Genomic DNA, 23,902 nt, shown 5'->3' with positions numbered 1-23,902 from the left:
CTTTGGGAAAACAACGTCCAAGCGGCTCAACCAAAGCACAGATTTAAACTCCATATAACATCTGTGAGGTGATTGCCGTCCAACCTGGCAGAGCTTGAGGTGATTTGTCAGGAAGAAGGGGATAAACTGCCCAATCCCAGTGTGCAAAGCTTGTTAAGACTAATACGCTTTGCACAAGGCTTCATTTGCTACACTTGAGTGTAGACTACTTGGCAAAATGGCAAATTTATCCATTTAAAATTAAATAGACAACACAAAGCAAAAACTAAAAAAAAAAAACTGTATGAACTGCTCTAGAGCAACACACTAAGTTAATGCTCAGGTCCCCTATTCCACTTTATCAAATGAAAAAGGTTAAAAACTGAAGAATGAGGCATGCAAGCAGATCTGGATTAAATTAATCATTATACAAGATTTCAAAACGGTAACAACTCAAATGAAAATGTGCTAAACTGATGCATTGTGCCTGAGAAGTAAACTGTACAAAAGAGTTTGCAACTGGACTGACCAATACAATTTCCAAAGACATTAAACTCACGTGCAGAATTTGAGGGAGTGTACTGTACAACTCTTGCTACTACACCCCTCAACATCGCAATCTGAAACTTACACTACATACTTTGCCGTGTAAATTAAGAATTCAAATATATTTCTTTCCAAATAAATGTACCAGTAGAAAACAGATGGGATATGTTATAATAAAAAGATGATTTCAGACATGTGTACTTTGGATTTGCATCAAACTTCAAAAATTTAAAAACAAAAACACACAATTTTATTTAAATGAATCAAATCAACGTTCTCTTACCAGTAACAAGTAGCTTACTTTACTGTGACGTTTTCAACCAATCTTTCATTCCATGTTGCTATATATTGCAAGTCATGTGTTGATAGATCTAATTTCTTAATCAAAAACACAAATATAACAAAAACAAAATACTCAACAAGCCTGACCACTCCATTTTACAAGGAACAGCAGCATGTTGCCAGTTATGAACAATGCTAATGGATGAAAAATGTGAAAACATGTCATTTGTTAGTGCTGCACTGCAAGACACACTGTTATGTTATGATAATACTGAGTGGTACAGCCACCTGTTCTAAGACCCTACAATAATCAAGTAGCTTCTACTGCAAGACAAAGCTACATGCTACAACCCTGAGACACCAATAACGTGATCACAGTGGTCATGTAGTGCCAAAAAAATACAAACCTGATAAATAGTAAGTGGTAAAACATAACTTGGTGCTGGAGGGAAATGTGCTCATGTTCTATTTCTAAACACCTGACCTGCAGGTTTTTATGAGGTCTGACATGGAGCGAAGGAAACCAAACATCCTGCTCACTCACCACAGACACTGATGGATTCTTGTATTCGGTGAGTACATTCATTATTTTCTGGCTACATTTAGTTTTTGGAGAGAAAAGAACCTAACAAACAGTTGATGTTTACTCATCGAAGGAGCTGGTAGAAGGTAGAAACCACGAGCCAACCACAGTTAAAAATGTATTGCTATTTGGCTGGTGAATAGTGTTATATTATCTCTCACTGTGACTAACACGTCAGCCCATTAGTCAGACATGAAAGAAGAGCAAAACAGACCATCTTTGTTAATGTGTCACAACACACACAAACAAAATGATGGTGCCATGGTGTTGAACAGAAATCAACACCTATAGTGATAGTTATCCTGTAAAATGGCACATAATGTGCACAGCTAACACAGATGTTTGGTCAGTCTTAAAATGAAAGCCATTCAATACTATGGTCACTCTAGGTGTCAGGGGAAGATAAAATCACGCAAGACACCGGTAAGCTGATCCAGCTATAAACAGTAGAGTAATATCACTGAGATGCTCAGAACAACCTTATGACAATAAAATCAAGTGTTTCATAAGTTAAGGCTCTACTCTTTCCTCCAATGTAACACAGTACTGACTTTTTGATATAAAAATAAAAAAAATCTACAACAAAACATCTGATTATTTACGTGTTGTTTGAGTAGATCATGATACAGCTTCAGTTCAATAATATTAATAGATCCATCAGAGTAGAAAATAGAAGGCTAGCAATGTAATTTACTGTGATTTCAACACATCAACATCTAATGAGATATAAATCAGCTCATTACTGGCCTTGTCTTATGAATAGGAGTGTAGATATTTTTCCCACTGTGAAGCAAAGACCAGCCAACAGTTTATAACATCCAATCAGAGTTTTTCTATCTTTTTGAGGCTGGAAGAAGTGTCTGTAAACACTGGAGGAAAATATGTGTATTTGAGTTGTGATAGTCTCGAAAATGTCCAAAAGATGTCTTCTTCATCGCTTATGCTACTGGTTTGAGAACTGAACGTAAACACCTCCCCTCTTTTGTGAGCTCTCTGGTGAAACACATGCATGGCAAAGGAATGGCCTCTTCCCGTCGAGCAATTGTATTGAACTTGCACTTCTTAAGGTGGTCGGCCATGCTGGCGATATTCGCAAACTTCCACTCGTTCACTGTACCGAAAGCTGTGCTGAAGCGCCACACCTAAAGGACAATTAGAGAATCGATACATTATTTCAGATTGATCTTGTTACCACACATAAGCAAGTGAAAATGTGTTATTAAAAGCGACACACTAACCTTATCTGTGATCTGCCACGAAGGAGAGCCATCTGCACCGGGTTTCTTCTCCCACAGCAGGACGACCATGCCACGCATCTGGAGCAGACTGGCACACACATCCCTCATAGTGCGGGAGACTCTGGACAGCTGGCATAAGCTGAAGCTATCCAGGAAACTTGCTACATGTTGTAATACTTCAAATGGAAGACTACTAAACTGATCACGCTTAGACCCAAAGCGGCAAGAGTTTCTTTTTGAGGGTAGACCGGGCTGGACCCCAAAGGAGCCTAGGTGTCTATCGTGTATGATCCTGAAGCCCTGTACAGATGGGCAGAATCGCCTCTGGGAGTAGGTGCAGCCATAATAGGCCAAGGGGCAGCGTTGCTCCATCCAGCCATTGAGTCCAGCGTGAATATCCCCGTGAACATTTTTGAAATGAGACGAGAACTCATCCCGCCGGAACAACTGCCCACACACAAAAGTGAACATGGAGCGCTGCTTGGTTTGATATCGAGCTACACATTCGAGCACAAGGTCTAGCCTGAGTGTGTGGAAGGGGCTGGGGTTTGAAAGCTGAGGGCTGGCGTGATCACAGGCTGAGGCCGAAGCAATGTCCCCCACCATGGTGTTGGTTGCAAGAATGGCTGAAGGAAAGGAGAATGTCTGAGTACCAAAGTCAATGTGGTAGCCATCGACAAACCTGCTGTCTGAAATCCCTCTGCCACCTGGAGAGTCACCCAGGCAAAAAAGCAAAGCTGCAGTGATGAGATCGATGCCATGGAGGCCCATGGGGTCATCTGCTACCTCCAGGTCAGATGTGTCTACAGCCTTATCCTCCATCTTTGCCCGAAACAAGTACGGGTCTGACAGCAGAGCCCGACGTCCATTAAATGTAAACATACTTATGCCTCTAAGGACTTCTACATTCTGTAGTTTACGGTCTAACCATCTATACCTGAGTTCAGTGGGTAAGTGTTGCAGGAAGTTATTTCGCACGTGATCAGATAGCAGGAATGGCATTGGAGGTGATAGTGGTGCTGGTTGAGGCACAGGAGGCTCCAGTGCTACAACAGGCATGTAATTTTGAGGCACCTCTGGCCAGACAAGGTTGGAATTATTTATTGGCTCCTCAATAATATCCTCCTTCTCTTCAAAAAACAATTCAACAAAATCATGTTCTTCTGCCCAGTTAATACCATCGTCTTCTCCATCTGCTGCCACTGCACAGTCCACTCCACCTACTGCTCCGAGCTCACACTCTGAATCAGAGTCACTTTCTTGCATATCTACATTCTTCCCACCTTCAGCCACATAACCATTGCAACCATGACCATTTTCTCCATTGTGGATAACTCTATTCTTATCGGTATTTTCCCCATTTAAATTCCCAACAATTGCATCAACATTAGTGAGGATATCCAAGGCCGCTGCTAAGCTTCTGCTCGTCTCCACTGAGGCTCTATAGAGCTCATTATAGGACTCTTCCTCCATTTCCACTGTACAATTGCTTAACATGCTGTCTGGTAAACTTGATGCTGTGGCCATCTTATCACTTTCATCCACTTCCTTATCTCCATTCTTTGACACGGTGGTTGTAACTTTCAGTGACTCTAACAACATCCTCTGATCCTGCAGAGCAAGGGCCATGTCTAGCTGCTCCACCTCATCAAAGTCTTTGCTCAAGTTTTCATAAGACTTGCGATCAGCATAGCTCACAGGCCAGCGGTTCCACTCCATAGTACAACATACTATACTTGCTGGGCAGGTCTCAAGATGTTGTGCCATCTTGATTCTTGCAATTGTGAAAGGGCAGCCAAACCCACTGTTTAGGCAAGGCAGTCGTTCATATGGACACAGCAGACGATGTTCTTCTAGTTTGCATGAGTGAAAAACTGCCCCGCAGACAAGGGGACACCCGATGAGGTCACAGGAAACGCCCGTCTCTGGTCTTACCATGCATCTTCTGTTGATGCATTTAAGGCAATGGGGGTGCAGATTCTCCATTTTTATTGTTTTGCTCCTTGCCCAGCTGGCTCTGACAAGGAAACTGGGTGCAGTGTTCAACTCTGAAACAAAGTCAGCAAAAAATATTAGCTTAAGAGACAAACATGTCACAATAACAAAGTTTCTATGGGAGTATGGAGCAGTCTACTTAAACCAAGCATTCTGGGGTTACGTTAATGTGACCTTCTGATGCAGCACACGCAGGGTGCCATACCCTTAAAGTATCCTGTAACCTGGTCTCGCACATGCTCTCTCTCTCTGCATGTTTACTAAATCTTTATGTTGTCCAGCAACATTTCACAACACCCCTCTTAAGTTTCATGGGGACACCAGTTCTTCTCAGAGTTCAGAGCAAACCCAAGGCTCTGAGGGGTGTCGTTAATTCATGGAGTCTGGTAACAAGTCAGACAAATTCTAATGAAGAATTTCTACTTTTATTCAATCTGTTAGCTTGGCAGCCACAACAGACCCACCATTTAAATACCACTGAATCGTTGGCCTCAGGCTTGCGGGGTAGTTGCTTGTGTGAAGGGATTTGTGGGATAATGAATGATGGCTTAAGGAACACCTAATAATACATTTACACAACAATGCTGCAAATGCAAAAACCACAGTGTTACACTCTAAAGCCATAACAAGCACCTACTAGCTAGTTAAATTACGCAAGAATAGCTGGCAGGTTAGCAAAGAGCTAAAAACACAACAGGAGCCGGCTCTGGTAATTATAACTAACTGTAGTCTAGGCACCACTAACAACCCCACTATCTGTCTAATAATAAAACTAATTGTTTTCAAGATAACTGTGCAACAGGAACGACTTAACTGACAAGCCACAAAACTTTGTTAAGTTAAACAAAAGAGCACCAACAACATGGCCAGACAGTTAGCATTGGCAGCTACACTTCGTTAGCCTAGCTAGCTGGTAGCTTCTGGAAACTGCTTACCGGAGTTACGGCGTCTTTTTTATTGACAAGTCTTTAGTGATATGAGCTCCGTTGACACCAGCACCACAGAAAACTACTGCTACATACTCATCTCACAGTGTTAATGTGTCCAAATCGTCTTATAAACTGAGCTGGCTGTGACTGCTGCTCCGGGTGTTGAGTCCTTCGCCGCTGTGAGTCGGTCGGTTTGTGTTGATCCCGGAGTGGGACGTCACCGTGCTGCGTCATCACGTAACCGGCGTCTCCTATTTGGGACGCAGACGTCGCAGAGGGCACTGAAATAGACCGACTGGGGAAAAACCCTGAGGACAAAATCAGCCATGAAAAGCTTTTAATGCACACTAAATATGGGCAACAATGTTCAGTTTTTATACCCAAAATATCTGGAACAAGCACAACTCGATTAAGATTAAAACATCTGTACCACTATGCAGGATTTTATCAGGTGAACCCTGCAACTATTTAGTTGTGCAGGTACTCCACCTGCACTGTTTCATAGCTTTCAAACCTGGCTGTATATTTTTGTATGGAAATTTTCAGACTGTAAATCACTGTAGATGTAGTGTGATGGTGTAAAACCAGTTCCCTTTAAAATGGAAATAAACGAGCATACCTTAGAAATACTTAAGTATAATTAACTATATCTAAGTTTTTTTTCTCAATTGGGGAAAAACGGCAACGACACATGATGGAGACATTTATTAAATTGATTTCCTACAAATCAACAACTTCAACAAAGACAAACACATGGCTATGCATTATTATCACATATCACATGAGTGTATTTGTACATGTGTGTGTTAGTTTGTCCATATGTCTGCTCAGAAAAGCGCCTGATTCACGAGGCCACTTCAGAGATGTGGTGGATGTTGGACAGAGTAAGTTGTGCCTCCCGGGCTGGGTAGAAACGTCTGGAGCGAAGCCACAGCCTCCCAAACACCCCTGTGAAAAGCAGCAGGACAACCAGCAGCCCTCCGAGGACAAATGTCTCCACAGAGGGAGCTCCACCTGCATCTACAAGGAAAAGGATACAGGTGGAACCACACTGTGCAATTGTATTGTTCTCGGTAACTTGAATCCTTAAGATTTTATTATTTAAAAGTCAGAGCTCTCTGATTAATATATAGAGAAGTATGAAAGGTAAAAACATACTTAGACTGGGCTTTTCATTATCACTTAATAGTCGTCTGATGGGTCCATAAGACACTGTATGTGACACAGGAATGTCTCTTCGTGTCCTCATTAAAACATCTTCACCAGAACAGTTCTGTTTGGGAAATATAAACGAAACAGAGATGCAGTAAACCTCAGTGTCAATCAGTGTACATTTAAAAGCAGGGAGTTTTAACTGGTAGCTGATATGCAGCAGCCTGAAACTTATTCTGTGCTGACTGATCTATATTAAGGGCTCAAGCTGCACATATAGCAGACTAACATGCTTGTCTGAACTGGCTTTTGCCTACTGAGAAGTGCTGCATGAGCTGACTCACGGGCTGGCACAGCCCTGGGGCGTTGTGGCAGATCTGGACGTTGCAGTGGAGGAAGACATTGGTGTATGAGCTGCCTACAAACTTGAACATTTGTATCCTGAACGTGGCCTGTGGACCTTGACCGTTCTTCAGCACACTCAGGGTCTGTTCGTTTGACAACACGGGGCAGCTGAGAGAAAGAGGGAGACACAGGAGTGATGCAGGTGGTACATTTCATTCTAGTAACCTAGAATGAAATGTTGTACTTAAGAAATAGAAGGCACATATTTTAACTCTTTATTGACTGCGTAGTGGCATAGCAAGAACAGTAAACATTAACTGGAGTGATTGAACACAATAAGAGGCAGACTTGTTTGAGTTTTTTCCTTTCTCTCGGGCATTGTGAAATCATTGTGCATTTCATTGCTCTGCTGTTGCTAACAGTACCAAATACTGCCTGGTTGTCAAGGGCATGCACAGCTGTTGACCTGAAACGCATGTGGCCTCTCAGACAGGAGTCACGTGACCAGGCTCTGAGCGTTGTTGTCTGGCCAGCTCTCTAAGCAACAAATTCTCTTATTTCAGATTTCAACAGCTCTCCTGTAAGAGGGCTTAGAGCTGTTTGCAAGTGTGGTGAAATAACACAGCCACAGCCAGGCGAGTTTCAAAACAGGCTGTACTGTATTCACACAAGATGCTAAAAGTTTGTTTAAACAGTCCTAAGACAGACCTGTCCCTGATGAAGGTGTACTGTATATTGCTGTATGGATCACTGGTGGGTGTAGCCCAGCATCTCTCCATACGCAGCGTCAGGTGAGCCGGTATCTATGAAACACACAGGGTTGAGTGACACACAAGTCAATCTGTACAAATGCTGATTCATAGTGAGTAAACAACAGCTGTACCGAGACGCTAAAACAACATGGAAGAGAGGAGGAGCACTAAAATGATAATCTGGTCGTAGGTGGGGTGTTGGATTTCTTGGAATACTCTGCAACACAACATATTGTATTAACATTTAACCCCATCCAAAAATAGCTGTCAATAGTAAGAATACTTGAAATGCTTTAATGTTTTTTCCTCTGACATGTCTTAGTATTACAAAATGTTTCAAAACACAAACTACTGTGGAATAGTGTAATAATATACAACTAAAGTCTGACTAGGATAAAACCCTGGCCCCAAGATTTACCATGAAAACTTTAACAAAGATGTTATCATCCAGTGTCAGGGATGGCACTGTGGTCCATCTGTCCTCAAACGCTTCATCTTTGTACAGTAACATTGACACTGAAAAGTTTCCATCCTCTGTATTCAGAGTAATAGTTCTGTAAAATAAAGATTAATGGACGTTAACGACAATTTTAATGTCAGATGAAGCTATTATGTACAAAAACAGACACTTACCTGACGTCCACTCTAATCATGTTTTCACCATTAGGCTGCTGAACCATGTAGTTGATGGGGTAACGGCACACAAATGTTATATTAATGTAGTTTCTTGTTATAACATCTGAATCGTTGTTGTGGATGGTGTTTATGAACATGATGTGTGAATCATCTGAGGCCTAAGGATAGAACATGACAAACAAATTTAAAGGTCAGTGGAAAGATAATCAATTAAGATTTATGACATTTGATTCTACTTTTGGCCCGCACGCACGCAAGATAATACATTAATTTCTGCTGTTTTGGATGAGAACCACACATATATTTGGCATGGATGTTGAGAGAACTATGGGGTTAATGGTTGATTATGTCAAGAGGGCTTCTCTGTTTACACTGCTCATTTAATTTAGACGGTGAAAACCTCAGGCAGCCCAGCAATTCTGGCAACCCACTGACCCTGAACTGCACTCATTTACCTCGTGGCTTTACTTCAACTTAAATCTGGATTTGATATTAAATATTAATGTCTTTTCACACTTCCTATGAGAGTAAGCTAACTGGACAGTGGGTCCTGATAATTGAACAGTGCAGGGACGTTCACCTGCACTGCAGCACTTAAACTAGATATTGATTTCATCTTCCACTAGCCTTCTTCTACTTTATATTTTATTTTGCATGTCTCAAATCATAATATACTAAAGCTCCAGCTGACTACTTCAAATCTCTTCTGACATGATAGAAGCTAAAGATAATCAATCAATCCCGTTACATAATGAAACGCAGATAATCGTTACATTAAAGCTGATTTGACAGCACATTATTTCCTATAATTGATCACAAAATGTCTGAAGTTATTGCTGATTAACTTGTGTATAGCATAGTTATAAGTACTACTATGCAGCACCCTCTAACTGCAGAGTTTACATTGAAGTCACTGGACCTTTTCATCCTCTCACATACTCTAGTTGTGAGTGATGCTATTCAATATTCATTTGTTAGAAAATGATGCAGGCAAAACCATAAAATGAGGACGAGTGAAAAGGTTGAATTCAAGGTTTGTCTGGGCCCCTGTTGGAGTGTGGCCTCTGTGGTCACGGAGCAGGATGAATTGCTGCAAGCTCTCTTGCTGCACAGCTCTTGGTCAACACTCAAGTACGACCATGAGCACCACAGACAGAAAGTTACAGCAAGTAACAGGTCTTCACTGTTTCACAACAGACCCCCACTGGTTTTTGCACTTGTCCCTTGTTAATTCAAAGGCTGTGTGTACCATAAATAAAGAATAATCACCGAAACGCAAGCAAGGACGTCATCTTTTAGTGAAAATGACCTTCAAACCCAACAATTCAGTCATTTCTTCAGTGGCACTGGGGTTTCAAAAGTTCAAGGTGAAAGAAAGAGTGACAGCTTTGACATTCTTCTCCATTAGCAACCGCCGTCTGATCCAGAGGAGGCCTTCTTTCCTCAGCCACCAGGCTAAAGTCTTGTAAAACTGCTGAGGTGGAGAACTGGAAGATTTCCTCTCTGGTGAAAACTGTGTTAACCTTTTTCTTGCTTTACAAGAAAACCCTTTGTGCATTCCAAGCAAGCCATTCAAATACACTTGTGTGCTGAAGTGGGGATTTAAACCTCAGCAAAGCCTGAATCCATGAGAGTGGCTGGATTAAAATAATCTGAGAGCTTGTTGGCCAATGATTTATAGCCTTTCCATTCAGTGAACTCCAACAAATAATCATAATTTCCATGTAAATCCTGATAATTTAGGACTACAAGGCCATTCATGATGCCATTGCTGATTTGAATAAGTTCCTGAGTTGTTATAGGGAAAAGAAACAATGCCGGCGTTCTTTCTTGACATATACGACACTCCCCCATCTTTTCTATGAGCTCCTCTCTGTCTGGGCTCAGACTATGCGCCTTTCTCTGCCCTTCCTATTATACTTGCTAAGAGCTAATTGCAAACTCCCCATCTCAACACAGAAAGTCTCCGTCCACTTCTACGTAACTGCAGAGGAACGTGCTGTCTGGCCTTAAAATATCCCAATGATTTTCACTGTAATGTGCAATAAACTGTATCACGTAGCTCCTTTTTTGGTGCTGAAAAGATCCTGATTGGGCAGCTAGTTCCCACAACAACCGTAGACATCGTAAAATATAATTTATTATGATGAAGATACCAAGTGCAGTTAGTCTTTATACTGGCTTAAGCTGATGTGTCCCTTCTTTGTGAGGAATTGTTGAGTTCACGTGCAATGTTTGATTTGTTAGATTCTTAATTCCTGCACACATGCTCTGATACTCTAAAACACACTTTAAATAAAATGATTCTCATTAGTGTCATACCATTATCGTTCCACAGTCAGAGAGATTTGTCTTTATGCTGAAAACATAGTCATCTCCAACCTCAACACCGCGGCACTCTGGATCATTTAAATGCAAATCCCACACCTAAACAAAGGAAACAAAAAAAAATTCAACTAAAGAGCAAAATCACACAGTAAAAGCATGAAGAGAATCAGTGTTTCTGAAAATAGTTAGTTTTCTTGACTCACATAAACGGGAGGCACTTTGTCGAGGAAAAAGGCACTGGGAATAATAACTTCCATGTGGTCGTTGGTACAAATGACAGTTTCATTTAGCTCTAAGGCAAAGAAGATAAAAACTGATTAAACATTTCAGTTCAGATAGTCTAATATTTATAATGTGCTGCATATCATTGTTATTTTAAGTCAGACAATCTATATATTGTACAAAGTTTAGCCACAGATAACTAGTTGGTTAAGTATACTTTTAAAAACATATTTACTGTTTTCTATTGTCTACTACATTTTTGTGAAATATGCATTTTACCTTGTTGACATATTATCTTTCAAATTAAGATTTCCACATTAAGCTACACAATAACCTTGACCCGCAACAGCAGTAAATGATAATGAAAAAAATAATATAATATATAATATATAATATAATATAATGAAAAAATACAATATATAATAACGTTCTGCTGCACAATAAGTACTTTTACATTATATACCAGGTGTTCATTTGGCCATTAATATTTTAGCAGCCCTTTTTGTTGAGCATCTTGAGTCTAGCATTGCTTCTTCAACCACTACTAAATGTGTGATGTCAATCATATCAAACTGCTGCTGTAGAGCGAGTAACTAGTAAAATCACTCTAGATTTTGCTTTTCTTGAAACAAAGCTCTTGCAGCCAGGGAATCCTGTGGTGAACCACTAGTTGTCAATATGAAAAATGACTCCTAATAACTTCTTAAAGGTTACCCTTGTCTGTTTAACCCTTGGCATTTCATACCCGCTGGTGTGACGTGTGGTGTGAGTTCACTCTCCTCCTCATGCTCCTGATTGACCGCCAAGGTGACCATCCTTACAGTGAACAGTAACCAGGCAAAAACCAAACTCACAGGTGCCATCTTCCAAGGACCTTCCCTCTGGTTTCTCTTAGCTGAGACACTCCACTGCCTTTTGGCCCCTTCCCCGAAACTCTGTGAATCTTCTGGGGGACTATTCACCACAGCTTGCTGTCACCACAAGACGTAGTACCCCTCTCTTACTCCAACCCTCAGAACACAGCTCTAATGAAGTGGGAACCTCCTTCCAGCCTTAAAACACCAGCTTGAATGATGTCCCCACCAACAATGAGATTCCGCACATGAATAGGGGGAACAGAGGGGAGTCCAAGGTAACACGTATGTTACCGCCTACTGTGGTGATGTCCTCTTAGTAAACACCTTTCTTACTACAGGGAGCAACAAGACCTCTGGTAACCATGCAAAGAGACAACAGTACAGAGTTAGCACTCTTTGTTGTCTGCATCTTTTGTCTGGACATTTTAAAATCTTTACTAGTGCGGGAATCCCAGTCAGTCAGGAAAAAAGAAACTCATTACGAGTCAAGGGCAATTCACAACAATACCAAAGTGTGTTGAATGTGTGTGTGCGGTGGAACAGGCCATAAAATACTGCAGGCAAACACAAGAAAGTTAAGATTATTGTTATTACATTTTAAAAAGCTTTGGAACAAGCAAGCCTAATAAAACCGCCATATATCCGTTAACCTTGTCCAGACAATTTGTAAGTGGCAATTTAAGAAAAAGATGACATAATTGCTGCAATGAGTTTTATGAGTTTAATTTACAAGATGAGTTTCCGAGAGGCTGAATCTTCTGCTTTTTTTGTCTTGCAAACAGGACACAGCGGCACAGTTGCAGCAGACTTAGCATAAATTATTGTAAAGAGGTAAAAATGAGCAAGCGAGTAAAGATTACTGACTTCCTTTCTGCTTGAATTTTTACTACATAGAATATATGAGCACCAGACAAAAAGACTTGACGGGTCAATACCCTGCTGTGAACAGATTATTAATTCCTGAAATTTGTAAGAATACAGTGTTCAGTGTCTGAACTGCTCAATTTTCACGTGTATTACATCATTGAGGCTGCATATAAATGCATATAATTATATTAAACAGCTGAAGTAGTTACTGAATCAGTGCGTTACAACAATAACAGACCTAAATACACAAATTTGACTTTGAACACAGTTAAGAAACACATCTATTGTTCTTCATTTGCTAAAATATCTTTTTGGAAATCTGGATATTTGAGTAAAAAAAATGGAATGTGCAAAATCAGAGCACTTCTATCTCCCCTGTGTTTAGTGTCAGCTAATCTCTGCCTGTTTTTTTTTAAAGCCATTGTTCAGATTCACTCTAGAGGTTCAGTGTCTTCAGTGAACAGATCTGCCAGGTCCGCTACAGTCAGCACGGCAGCCTCCGAGTGCTTCATGGTTGTGCTGGTGTGACTAGAATTAAATAAATGGATTTAAAAGTAAGGCACTTTAAATAAACGAGTCTTAAACACAAATGTAATTTTCCGTCATTACCTTTTCTCTGCAGTCTTCAGCATCGCCTGCATTCTCTCTTCAATAGTGGATTTAATGAGGAATCTGTGAACAAATGTTGGCCTGGTGGAAAGAGAACAGAAATAAGACTGGACATACGAAACAGTAGGGGCGCTTGCATGTGAGTTTCTGAGTGCAAATGCTACTCTTAGTATTGTGCAGCTCTGACGAAGGTCTGCACTATCTAAACTTATATTTTTAACAATGTTATGAGAATTTGTCAATTTGAAAAATATATGTTTTGCTGCTGAGAGTTATGTGAGGAAAATCAATACCAATCCAAGTTTGCCCTCTAAATATTAACAAACCCACCTGTTAGATTAGGGAAGAACAGCCTAACTCTGTCCAAAGGTAACTATGGATCTAGCAGAACTTTATAAAAGTTCACTAATTAACACATTATATCTAGTTTGTTTATTCTGTGTAAAAGTAGCACATTGTCCTGCTTCTTACTTGGTTTGGCCAATCCGGTGCACCCTGCCAATGGCCTGCAGCTCGTGAGCTGGGTTGAGGATTGGTTCGACCAGCAGCACGTGAGTCGCTTCAATGATGTTCAGGCCGTTGGAGCCCGTGTGAAGCGGAAGAAGCAGAATGTTGATCTTCTCTTCGTATTTGAAAGAGCTCAGGTTCTCCTGGAATTTTATACCATAATGAACAAATTAGAGTTACATCTGGTCAAGTGATACCAAGGGTTGTAACATTTGTGATTATTGTTTTAATACACTGATCTAAAATGTAGCTCTGAGCGTTTTAGCTGATTTTATTTTGGTTTTACATCAATACTGGATGTGTTGTCATTAAGTTCCAAGATTAAACACTAAAATTCAGTGTTTTGGGGGGGGTGTGAGCATCTGGATTTTTGTGTCAATGCAAATTCAAACCTGGAATCTGTGAATCCCATTGATTTGTGAGAACTCCATGTTGTTGTCAAACAAGGCCTTAGCAATGATGTCCAGGACGCTCTGCCACTGTGTGTGAAAGAAAAGGAATCCAACTGGGTCAGATCCAAACTCAATATCACCAAATAAATCCCTATCTTACAGGGCAGGGATTGTTTACAGTTACCGTAGAGAAGACGAGACACTTGGCCCCGGGGTCGGTCACTTGAATCTTCTTCAGTGTTCTCACCACTGCCTCCACTTTGGTTGAGTGGCTTCCCTGACAAAGACAAAAAAAGAAATGTTAGACTACTGTGTTAATTAATAAACAAGGCTGTGTTAATTCTGACCATCACCAAATGCACACGTGAGCCTGTATTACATTAAGATGGAGACGCTGACTGACCTTGACTGGGATTTCCTGGTCCTGACTGGACGATTGTGTGGTGAAGACGTAGGAAATCTCTGTGTGGGACGTGGTCTGCCTACAGATGGCACACTTGATGGCACGCCGCCTTGAGCCGACACTGTACTGCTCCACGATAATAGCAATGCACTCGTTACAGAAGCAGTGGCCACATGTCAGTACTGCCCACTGGAAAAGAGAAGGAAGATGAGAGATGACTATTATAAAAGAAGACACGACTGATGGTTGATGCTACTTTATCTAGATATAAAAAGGGTAAAAAAAAATAACACAAGTAGCAGGACTGCTTGAGAGCGGTCATGAGAAGTTCTTTTTCACAGTTAAACAATGCTCACCTCCTGTCCCAGGGGCCGGGCACAGATGGGGCACGGCTCTGGGTTCAGCCCTCCGGTAGACTTGTCCTGGGACTGAAACAAAGGCATTGATTTTCTTTTAAGTGAGATAACACCACACTCTTTGAGATTAAGTCTCGAAAGCAGCCTGACAAGCATTTGTGTACTTTGTAGTTAATATTAAATATCACATTACCTTCTCTAGATTTGTCAGATACAGGAACTGACCAAGCTTCTTTTGGAGCTGAGACTTGGCGACTGCCTGGTCGTTTAAAAGCTTGACTCTGTTCTGCTCCACCTGAGCACAAAAACAACCAGGGGCCAGGGGTCAAGAATGCAATAAAAACAGCAACGCAAAACTTAACACTGTCAAAGATTTTAGATTTGTGGCAGCTGGTGATATCAGCTACTTGTAAGTGTATCAGGTTTTAAAGATAATTGATATTTTTTATTCACTGTAGCACAAATTAGTGAAAAGTGATATTGTACATTATGATTAGTTTTAAAAGGTAAATTAAGTCACTCTTGCACTTTTAATGATCTTATAGCTCTTATAACACAATATTTCTGTCTCCTTCTTTTTTTCTCATAGATTTCCCTGGTTAAACTGTTAAACACTCCATTGTTGTCTTTAGTTCACCTCATGTGGCTCAATGATGTGCAGCAGTTTGGGCTTCGGCTCGTCAGGCAGACGCACACGTAGCCTCTCTGTAGCCATACCAAGCTCATCGATGGCTGATACATGATTCCGCAGCACCATCCAGTACTCGTGGAGCACCTGAGGAGAGAGGTGAGGAGAGCTTTTTGATTCCAATCTGTTTACCTAATACCTGTGCTGTAGTTTAAATATGCAGCACAGGGGTTTATAGCTTTTTTTTTTTTTTTAAAGAGTACAAGTACATGCAGCAACCTTGTACTCCTTCTTCCAGTTCTCAAACAGCTCCATGAAAGTGTTGCCCTCCTCCACTAGCTCCGAGTCCATGCGTTTAACTTTTGCAAAGGACAAGATGGCTTTCAAAGTGCGCTCGGTCTCACTGGCTGCCCACAGACCTCGGCTGGTGGTGGGGAGACGGTCATCCACCAGTCCCTCTTCATCCTCAATCATTTCTTCAAAAATGGCTGTCTGACCCTTCACCCTGTGAGGGATTTTTTTTATCATGTTTCCATTGAATATGATTAAAAGTCTGACCGGTAAATTATTGCTTTACTTACGTGTGAGAAAACAGTTTGGACTCATAATCCGTGAAAAGTTCATCTGCTTTGCAAAAAACGCAACTGGAATGAGAAAAAAATTTAACTAGTTATAAAACTAAATAATCCCAATTTAAAAAGTTTAAAAAATTTGTGATAAGTGTGAGTGATAATAAGACTTTAAATGACTGAGACTGAGACTTACTTATTGAGGGGCAGTCTCATAGGCCTGAGGTGACAAATGGTGACCTCATCTATTACTTTCTGTGAAGCTGGACCTTCAAGACTCTTCACTGCACCTTGGACAGTCTTTTGTGATTTCATCAGGTCTTGCATTTGTGTGGTGAGCAGGAACTGTAGACCACAAGCATCACGGAACCTGCAGGACACACATTTGCACTTAGAACATCTGTATGAGGGTTGTTATATATTATTATATTATATGTTATATATTGTAAATGGTTTACTTGTCAGCCATCGAGAGCTTGTGTGCTTGTTGTTTGTCGCTGGATGTCAGCTCATTTTTGACACGCGACACCAAATCGTCATCGGTGGAGCAGCGGATGGCCCTCTGGATCACATCCAGCCACCAGGGAGAGTTCAGATTAACCTTCAGAAACAAAGTTAGACCATTGTGTGATGTAACAGCTTATTAATTATTTCATCTGATCAAATCTGCACAGATTCAAATGCAAAGAAGTTTCTCACTTTGCGCTTTAGCTCTTTGATGTTCTGTAACACCGGCTGCAGAGCCTGACGGGCGTCCGCCACCTCTGAGTCGTATTTGGTCATGTAGTGCTGTCGCAGCTGCTCCGCCTGAGGAGATACAGAGGTAGAGAGAAAAATGAAATGCAGTCGCCATGGGGATTCTCAAAAATTTGATAACTTCATTAAATCTGTAGTGTCTAAAATATATTTTTAAATTACCTCATCACTTAATCGGTCATCTCTCAACGTAGGAGGTATCCCAGGATGCTTTGCACTCAGCAGCTCCATCAGATTGTGGGTAGCATGAAGCCTCTATTTCACCATAACATTAAAAATGTTACCAGAATTTTTTCTAACATTTTAATTTAATTTGATTTAGTTTCCTTTTTTTTTAATTAAATTCTATTACAAATGTTACACATTAAAAACATATGAATGGGAAGAGGCCACATACTTGTAATGAATCTGTTTTCAGTCGGTCTTTGTGCTCCTCCGATGAACGAAGCACTTCTCTATACATCTCTACTGCCTCTACAAACTCTCCTGCAGGTGGCAAATGAAACACTAATCATTAGTGACACTCAATATGCCTGCGACATGTAGACTTAATGAGACATGCCACCTCAGAACACTTGAACACCATATAGATAGACCTGTAACAGACGTGTAACAAAACATCTGAAAACATACTGGGAGACACAAAGATGAGATCATGGCTTGTGTGTTTTGTTTGAATTGATTCCCATGGGAAACTGGGAGCAAAAGGAGAACAAGCACAGAAGTGGGGGTTTATACCTCTGATGATGTGGATTCCAGCCAGGCCATTGAGAGCACACACCAATTGTCTGTGAGCTTCTTCACACTCCACTCGACATTTCTTCTGCAGGAACTTCAGGAGCTCCTCCATTGTCATGGTGCTGGGGAGGGGACAAACAAACCCAATTAACAAACACTCCAAACCAAATCACATAGAATGGGTCAGCTTTAAATAAACACAACAGCACGCTGTATAGCTGACAAAACGTTGCTGCAGTCTACTACCCTTACTAATCCTGTGATACTCTATTTAATCCAACATTGTTAATTACTTGGTGCAGCTGCCTCCAGAAAAAGACCTCTCATCTCCAGTGAGCTCCTTGAAAACAGAATACCAAGTGTCATCTACCTTTTCTGCAGAGGCAGGAACTCCCCCCTCACAGCTTGTGGATGGCAGCAGGCCTGGCGCAGCCTCAGCAGCGGGGACAGGATGGTGTGGACGGTGCGGCGGTCGAGGCTGCCAAGCTTCAGGCTCCAATCGGAAATTTTCCTGAGCTTGACCAGAGCATCCTGAGAGCAGACCTCGTGCTGACGGTGGTAGAAGTGACCCTCGACGGGGGAGAAGTGCAGCCAGTGCACTTCCTCTGTCTGAGGTGGAATCTGGATCTATAAAAGAGGAACAGAAGGAAATCTGACCATCAACAGTGTGTCTGCTAAATTAACACAAAACCCGAAATATCTTTAAAACTTTCACAGTATTTCAGGAAGATAATTTTCTTTAGGATAAAGTTTGAGACGCAAGTATAAAACAAAGAAAAATTGTGAACTTTCACAGTCATACCTGATCAATTACATCTTTTTTAGCTGATCGCCATAATATTTGAGCGATTACATTGTACAGAGGTTCTGTGTTTCCACGCCGATAAGGCCGATAAAGCAGCTGGTCCCACCAGTGTTTCACCCAGTATGGGTCAGCTCCCAAGAAAAGTACGAGACCATATAGATCTATGCAGAGAACAAAATCAGTTTAAAAAAGAACATTTTGTCTTTTTTTGTCTAAAACAGGTTTAAATAACTATTCAGGGATATTTGTTCTTCTTTTCTTAGTATTACCTTCTAAGCCTCTCTGGACAGGAGTGCCACTCACACACCAGCGGTTGACAGATGCAAGACGTAGAGCCATTTCTGCAGCCTGATAGCACGAAAACAGGAAAATTCACAAAGTGTTAAAAACAACACGTGCAAACATTCAGTTATTAATCAAATGTATCCAATTCTTATATCATGATACTCTAATACAGAAATAAAGTTATAGCTGGATTCTTTCCAACTCACCTTCGCTGTGGGACATTCAACCATCTGAGCCTCGTCCAAACAGATGCGCCACCACTCCACAGCCACCAGAGGGCTGGGAATGGCCATGTAGCGCTTCTGGTTGCGGAAGCGTCGTCCGTCTTTGCTGTTACTGTGGGGAATGTCGACATAGTTGAGCTCTGATCGCAGAACATCGTAGGTGGTGATGACCACGTCCTGCTCAGCGAGCATGTGTGGCTGGATGAATCCATGTTTCTTCACACCCTGATAAACCTAAGATGAAATTTATTATTTTATTTAAGCTTTATAGTTTAGCAGCATTATGCAGAAACATTTTCAAATTTAGCATCTTTGTGTGAAGTGACATGTACCAGAGATCCATCTATGTTCTTACCAGCACTCGGAGTGAGGACGACCTTATGTGTCGGTTGATCTCCTCCACCCACTGATGGCAAATGGAGCTGGGGGAGATGATGAGGGTGGCGCCAGTGGAGACGGGTTTCATGGCCACTAGGCAGTGAGGGCAGTAGAAAGGTGTAGTTTCAAGACTTTCCTCTTTGTAGTTAACACAGTCTGCATGCTGCCACAGCTGGCAGTTCATACACTGCACACGAGCCTTGTAGTCAATAATGCCCAGTTCACCGCAGATGCACTCAAATCTGTAGTCTGGGGTGTTGAAAGGGACCACAGACGCCCTGGTGGGCGTTTCCGTCTCCTGCTGTGCATCAAGCTGAGGACCACCTTCCCTGTCTTCAGGTGGATCAACCGTCATGAGAATCTCTGCTGTATCTGACTCACCTTGATCCTGGGACACCTGTATGGACTTCATGGAGGTGTCTGTCATGGCAACGCACAGATCTGCTTTCTCATTCACACTTTCATCTGATTCATTTTTTGTTTCTGTTTCCTCTGGTAGGGGACAGTCAGATTTGGGGCAGCTCAGATCTATTTGATCTTCTGTAAGAGAGTTTTGAAGAGCTGCCTCAGCCTTCTCTTTGGCCCGTCTCTGAAATATTTTCCTGGGTGTGCTTTCTGTGTTTTTTGAATTCTAAGAACAGAAAAAACAGAAAATCTGAGGTTAGAGCTAGTGAACATTAGCAACATAAAATATTAATCTTAGACACATTTATTCTTACAGACTTGGACGCTCCTGTTAATGTCTTCTTTGTTTCTTTGTAGTTCTTCCCCAGCTTGAACGACCCAGCCAAGCCACGACCTTTTACTCGGTCAACCAGGCCTTCATCGACCAGCTTCGCCAGCGTCTTCCTGATGTGGTTGCGGTTCTTTAGGAGGTCATACCCATAAGTGGCACGGATATAAGTGAAGATGGCGTTGACTGACGCTCCTTTCCCAGATCTCATCTCTTTTATTGCAGTGAGCAGCATGACACGCACAGCTGCAGAAAAATAAACACGTAGAAAAATCTGAATCAAACGGAAAAGCAGTAAAAAGCTGTGATGTCTCAGACAACCAGGAGGGACATACTTGGGTAGGACACTTTAATTTTAGGCTGAGCTTCAGACTTGCAGCACATTACATTCTTTCTTTCTAGTGGAGGAGGAGGAACAAAGTAATTCACAGATTTTCCCTGCAAAAAAGAAGAAGAGGTCATTAGAGGTCATTAGGGTTCCACTAGCACTGTGAGGTTTTTATGTTTGTTCAGAATTTGATCAGAATAATTTTTTATTGTGTTATTACTTTAGGAACACATAGGGTGTAAAGAGAAAGAAAAGGAGGGGAAGATTTATAGCAGTAGACTCACCACAGGCAGCGTGAGGGCCTCCCGCTCCAGGTCCTGGCGGGTGTGAAACAGAATAAGAGCCAGAACTTCCACTGTCTTTCCAAGCCCCATCTCATCAGCCAGGATACCGCCAGGCCACTCGATGCCAGCCAGTGGAAATTCTCGAATTAAGCTGAAAAAGAACAGTAACATGCAGAAAATCATTTATGTATCACTACAAACTAGTGTATACAACTACAAAGTGACTGATTTATCCTAATTACTAAAAGACATGGTATTTTGTGTATGTTTCTGTATTTGAACGACCTAACCAACTAACACAAGGTGGTTCGAGTTCTTACCAGCCAGTAAAAGGGTTGTAAAACAACTTCTTTCCACACAAAGTAACCAACTCCCGCCAGAGGAAGTGCATTGACTGGTCTGTAAAGAAATTTAAAATCCCATTATAGTTTATATGCTCAGCAAAGAAACTCTCAGCTGTACTCAACAAACAAGATATTCACCTTTTGATGAGATTTCTGTATTTCTGTATTTTTCTCTCCTCAGCATCCAGTTGACAGCTTGGCTCTGATAGGGTCTGAGAACAGGAATAAGGCCCTTGTGCTGGACGCCATAGGTCACCTCCTGGCTATCCCTCTGGTGCAGATGCCTGACATAATCATAGAGCTCCTCGACGTTTTGCCTCTCCAAATCGGTGTCACAGTCGTCCTCATCATTCTCCACAACTTCTACATGAAAAATACAGCAGATGAATCAATGTCTTAATGTTGTGTAGTGTAAAAGTGGTTTGTAGAAAGCCACATGATGTTTTACATTTAAATTTAATAGTGAGGCTTTAAGGACCTGACACTTACCAGGGATAATAAAATCATAGAAATATTCCATTAACTTTTGCATTAGTTGATTTGCTTTTTTCAGTCGAACACTTCCCTCGCTGAGGAACTCTGGCTTACCAAGCCCAGTTTCCAGCAAGTATATCCCCACCTGCCAAAAGCAGACAAGCCAAAGTAATGTATGACATTTTTTATTTATCATTTTGAACCAGACAACTTCATCATCTCAGCTTTAGAGGTAGGTTTTCCACTCCCTCATCTTTATTGTCCCAGAACAGGCAACATAAACCCCCCAAAAAATGAACACAGTGCATGATAATGAAAAGAAAACAACAACATGAGGAATCAAAGATGAATATAACAGTTTAGTTTTATGTGTATGACAATTAAAAGGCTTATTGCATTAGTACCTTGACTGACTCCTCTTTTGCCTCATGGCAGAGCTGCACCACCCGCCTCTTCTGCAGCCAGTCGAGCTCATCCAGAGGGATTCGACTGAGGCTGCACTCCGCTGTGTAGGTGTCCTCATCAGGCTTCCACTGCATCAGGCTTCCCGTGCTCTCATCACAGCTGCTGTAAGTGAGGCAGAGTTGCTCACCGATTCTGTGGAGCGTAAATGCTTTCTGTTCACAGTCATGTGGGAGGTAAGCCGGTCGAATGCTGAACTCCCCAATGAGCGCCTTCCAGATGTGGCCCAGCTTCAAAGACGGCACAACAGTCAGTGACAGGGAGGCTGAGGAGGCAGTGCTTTCTGCCGACGTAGAGGGGAGCTCCTCTGTAAAAGTGACGCAAGTGGTCTCTGTAATGTCCTCTGCAGTTGGAATTAAGGAGCTGCTGGGAGTGGGGTCGATTGAAAGAAAGGAGCAAGTTGGTGTCTGATCATCATTCTCCTGGATCAACTCGTTCCTGCGATCATCCAGCATGTTCCAGTTCAACTTCTTCTTTTCATCTTCATCAACCCTCACCGGAGGGGCCTTCTTTCTGCGGCTACTCATGGTTAAGGCCTACAAGGAATTAAAAGATATAAATATATATTCATTATTACTGCAGTTTAAAAATTTAAAAACAAGTCTCTCCCCATTTGTTAGGACAAAATGTAAAATGATGTCAAATAATTAATAATTAAGGGAAATCGTCTATATATTGATGTTTAACATATCCAGACTAATATAAAAACAGTCTTTTAGCTAGCTAGTAGCTCCACTTCTATATGCTTAATATTTCTTTTACATCATCTGCTTTATTCTTTAAATGGTGCCTTATATTTAGTATAGTGGTAGCATAATTACATTAATACAGTATTATCATATCTTATATACATTAGAGGTGCCTACATGTTGGTTTTTAGTCACTTAGCATAAAGAAAAATATTTGTGATCCACACCTCAGGTTCCAGTCTTAGACTTAGTGTAATAAATAGTCAGCAACTCATTTAATAAACGATGTTTCCTTCTCATAATCTCATAATTCAGCTGCTCGAAAGCAAAACGTGTCTGTTTATTTATTTATCGACCAACAAGTCGCTGTTTACTGTTCTGAAACAGACTTTCTTTCTTTACTTGCTGCTGTTTACTAACAGTGTTACACAATGAAAACACGCTCTGTAATTTATCGTCCGGATATTACAGGAAATTTAAAACAGAAAACAAGCACGTTTACTTTTCGTGTCTCCCACAAACCGATCTGGTTTCTATCGCTGCACCAGAAGTCGTCCCATGTTGCAGGAGCTCCTGAAAATGACGCTAAAATGCATCAAAACACTTCATTTGGAGACTTCACTGTTGGTGGCCGCCATGTTTAAATACAGGAAGTGACGTCAGCGCTGCGAAAAGTTTTAGAAAATAAAAGCCCTTCATTAGTTCGAACTATTTTTATTTTATTTTATCGCAAATCAGCAGCGTTTAATAATTGGACAGTGGTTAAATTGAACTCTATCATTTTTTAAAATGTATTCAACCTTTATTTAACCAGAATGTCTGTTCATATACTACAGAGACCAAAGATCAAACTGTCCCTTTCTTATTACTTTTCCTTGTTACACATACATCAGTAATTATAAGTGTCTAGTGTCCAGTGTGGGTTTGTGAAATTTTCATACATTGTGTTGTGTTTTGTTTCAATCCGCTATATGTAACTACAAAAAAATATTTGAAAAAAAGTGTATATAGGCTACTAATGTTTATATAGATCAATGTTTGGTATTTATACCTACTGTTGAATTAAGTTTTATTCAGAAAGCAAAGCTCGGTCGTGGTACTTTATGTGAGCCACACGGTGGCAGCAGAATATGATGTTTTTATTGCTGCAGCTGTGAATTGCAGGTTGCATCACATCTGTCAGTGTCAGTAACGACGCCGCAGGCCGAATATAGAAGAAGTTTGACC

The 23,902-nt window shown here is 41.2% G+C and overlaps 3 protein-coding genes across 3 annotated transcripts; all 3 read right to left on the bottom strand.

Moving 5' to 3' along the window:
- Window positions 1-9: 9 nt before the first annotated feature.
- On the bottom strand, window positions 10-5,733 carry fbxo30a (F-box protein 30a). The gene is made up of 3 exons (XM_026339407.1): window positions 5,559-5,733; window positions 2,629-4,676; window positions 10-2,532 (listed from the first exon to the last, which is right to left on the bottom strand). Exons 2-3 carry the CDS (start codon window positions 4,612-4,614, stop codon window positions 2,329-2,331), a joined length of 2,190 nt encoding a protein of 729 aa, XP_026195192.1. The 5' UTR covers window positions 4,615-4,676; window positions 5,559-5,733; the 3' UTR covers window positions 10-2,328.
- A 651-nt stretch (window positions 5,734-6,384) lies between these two features.
- Window positions 6,385-8,822, bottom strand: si:dkeyp-110a12.4 (pancreatic secretory granule membrane major glycoprotein GP2). Its single transcript, XM_026339474.1, has 6 exons — window positions 8,435-8,822; window positions 8,220-8,355; window positions 7,758-7,852; window positions 7,049-7,217; window positions 6,711-6,825; window positions 6,385-6,572 (listed from the first exon to the last, which is right to left on the bottom strand). Exons 1-6 carry the CDS (start codon window positions 8,572-8,574, stop codon window positions 6,397-6,399), a joined length of 831 nt encoding a protein of 276 aa, XP_026195259.1. The 5' UTR covers window positions 8,575-8,822; the 3' UTR covers window positions 6,385-6,396.
- Window positions 8,823-12,505: 3,683 nt separating this feature from the next.
- On the bottom strand, window positions 12,506-23,311 carry shprh (SNF2 histone linker PHD RING helicase). Its single transcript, XM_026339348.1, has 30 exons — window positions 23,178-23,311; window positions 21,929-22,522; window positions 21,540-21,669; window positions 21,189-21,413; window positions 21,027-21,105; window positions 20,707-20,857; window positions 20,430-20,532; window positions 20,081-20,340; window positions 19,339-19,992; window positions 18,966-19,217; window positions 18,744-18,822; window positions 18,472-18,635; window positions 18,040-18,296; window positions 17,670-17,791; window positions 17,329-17,417; window positions 17,094-17,186; window positions 16,875-16,982; window positions 16,634-16,776; window positions 16,372-16,545; window positions 16,188-16,250; window positions 15,886-16,111; window positions 15,616-15,753; window positions 15,172-15,273; window positions 14,979-15,050; window positions 14,623-14,811; window positions 14,404-14,496; window positions 14,220-14,306; window positions 13,792-13,970; window positions 13,321-13,401; window positions 12,506-13,239 (listed from the first exon to the last, which is right to left on the bottom strand). Exons 2-30 carry the CDS (start codon window positions 22,511-22,513, stop codon window positions 13,143-13,145), a joined length of 4,995 nt encoding a protein of 1,664 aa, XP_026195133.1. The 5' UTR covers window positions 22,514-22,522; window positions 23,178-23,311; the 3' UTR covers window positions 12,506-13,142.
- Between the last annotated feature and the right edge of the window lie 591 nt (window positions 23,312-23,902).

Source organism: Anabas testudineus, chromosome 22, assembly GCF_900324465.2.
Source record: "Anabas testudineus chromosome 22, fAnaTes1.2, whole genome shotgun sequence".
Classification (NCBI taxonomy): domain Eukaryota; kingdom Metazoa; phylum Chordata; class Actinopteri; order Anabantiformes; family Anabantidae; genus Anabas; species Anabas testudineus.
Note: the sequence above shows the minus strand (reverse complement) of the source record. Positions and strands in the feature narration are given on the sequence as shown.

What these genes read in the sequence shown, in the direction of transcription:
- fbxo30a (XM_026339407.1), bottom strand. Translation starts at nt 4,614, where the DNA reads ATGGAGAATCTGCACCCCCATTGCCTTAAATGCATCAACAGAAGATGC. An exon ending in CGTGGCAGATCACAGATAAG is followed by an intron (nt 2,533 to 2,628) that starts GTTAGTGTGTCG and finishes ATTGTCCTTTAG; the next exon opens with GTGTGGCGCTTCAGCACAGC.
- si:dkeyp-110a12.4 (XM_026339474.1), bottom strand. Translation starts at nt 8,574, where the DNA reads ATGTTCATAAACACCATCCACAACAACGATTCAGATGTTATAACAAGA. An exon ending in ATGATTAGAGTGGACGTCAG is followed by an intron (nt 8,356 to 8,434) that starts GTAAGTGTCTGT and finishes TTTATTTTACAG; the next exon opens with AACTATTACTCTGAATACAG. An exon ending in TCTTTGTTAAAGTTTTCATG is followed by an intron (nt 7,853 to 8,219) that starts GTAAATCTTGGG and finishes TGTGTTTCATAG; the next exon opens with ATACCGGCTCACCTGACGCT.
- shprh (XM_026339348.1), bottom strand. Translation starts at nt 22,513, where the DNA reads ATGAGTAGCCGCAGAAAGAAGGCCCCTCCGGTGAGGGTTGATGAAGAT. An exon ending in TGTCCAGAGAGGCTTAGAAG is followed by an intron (nt 18,636 to 18,743) that starts GTAATACTAAGA and finishes TTCTCTGCATAG; the next exon opens with ATCTATATGGTCTCGTACTT. An exon ending in TGGAATCCACATCATCAGAG is followed by an intron (nt 17,418 to 17,669) that starts GTATAAACCCCC and finishes TGCCACCTGCAG; the next exon opens with GAGAGTTTGTAGAGGCAGTA.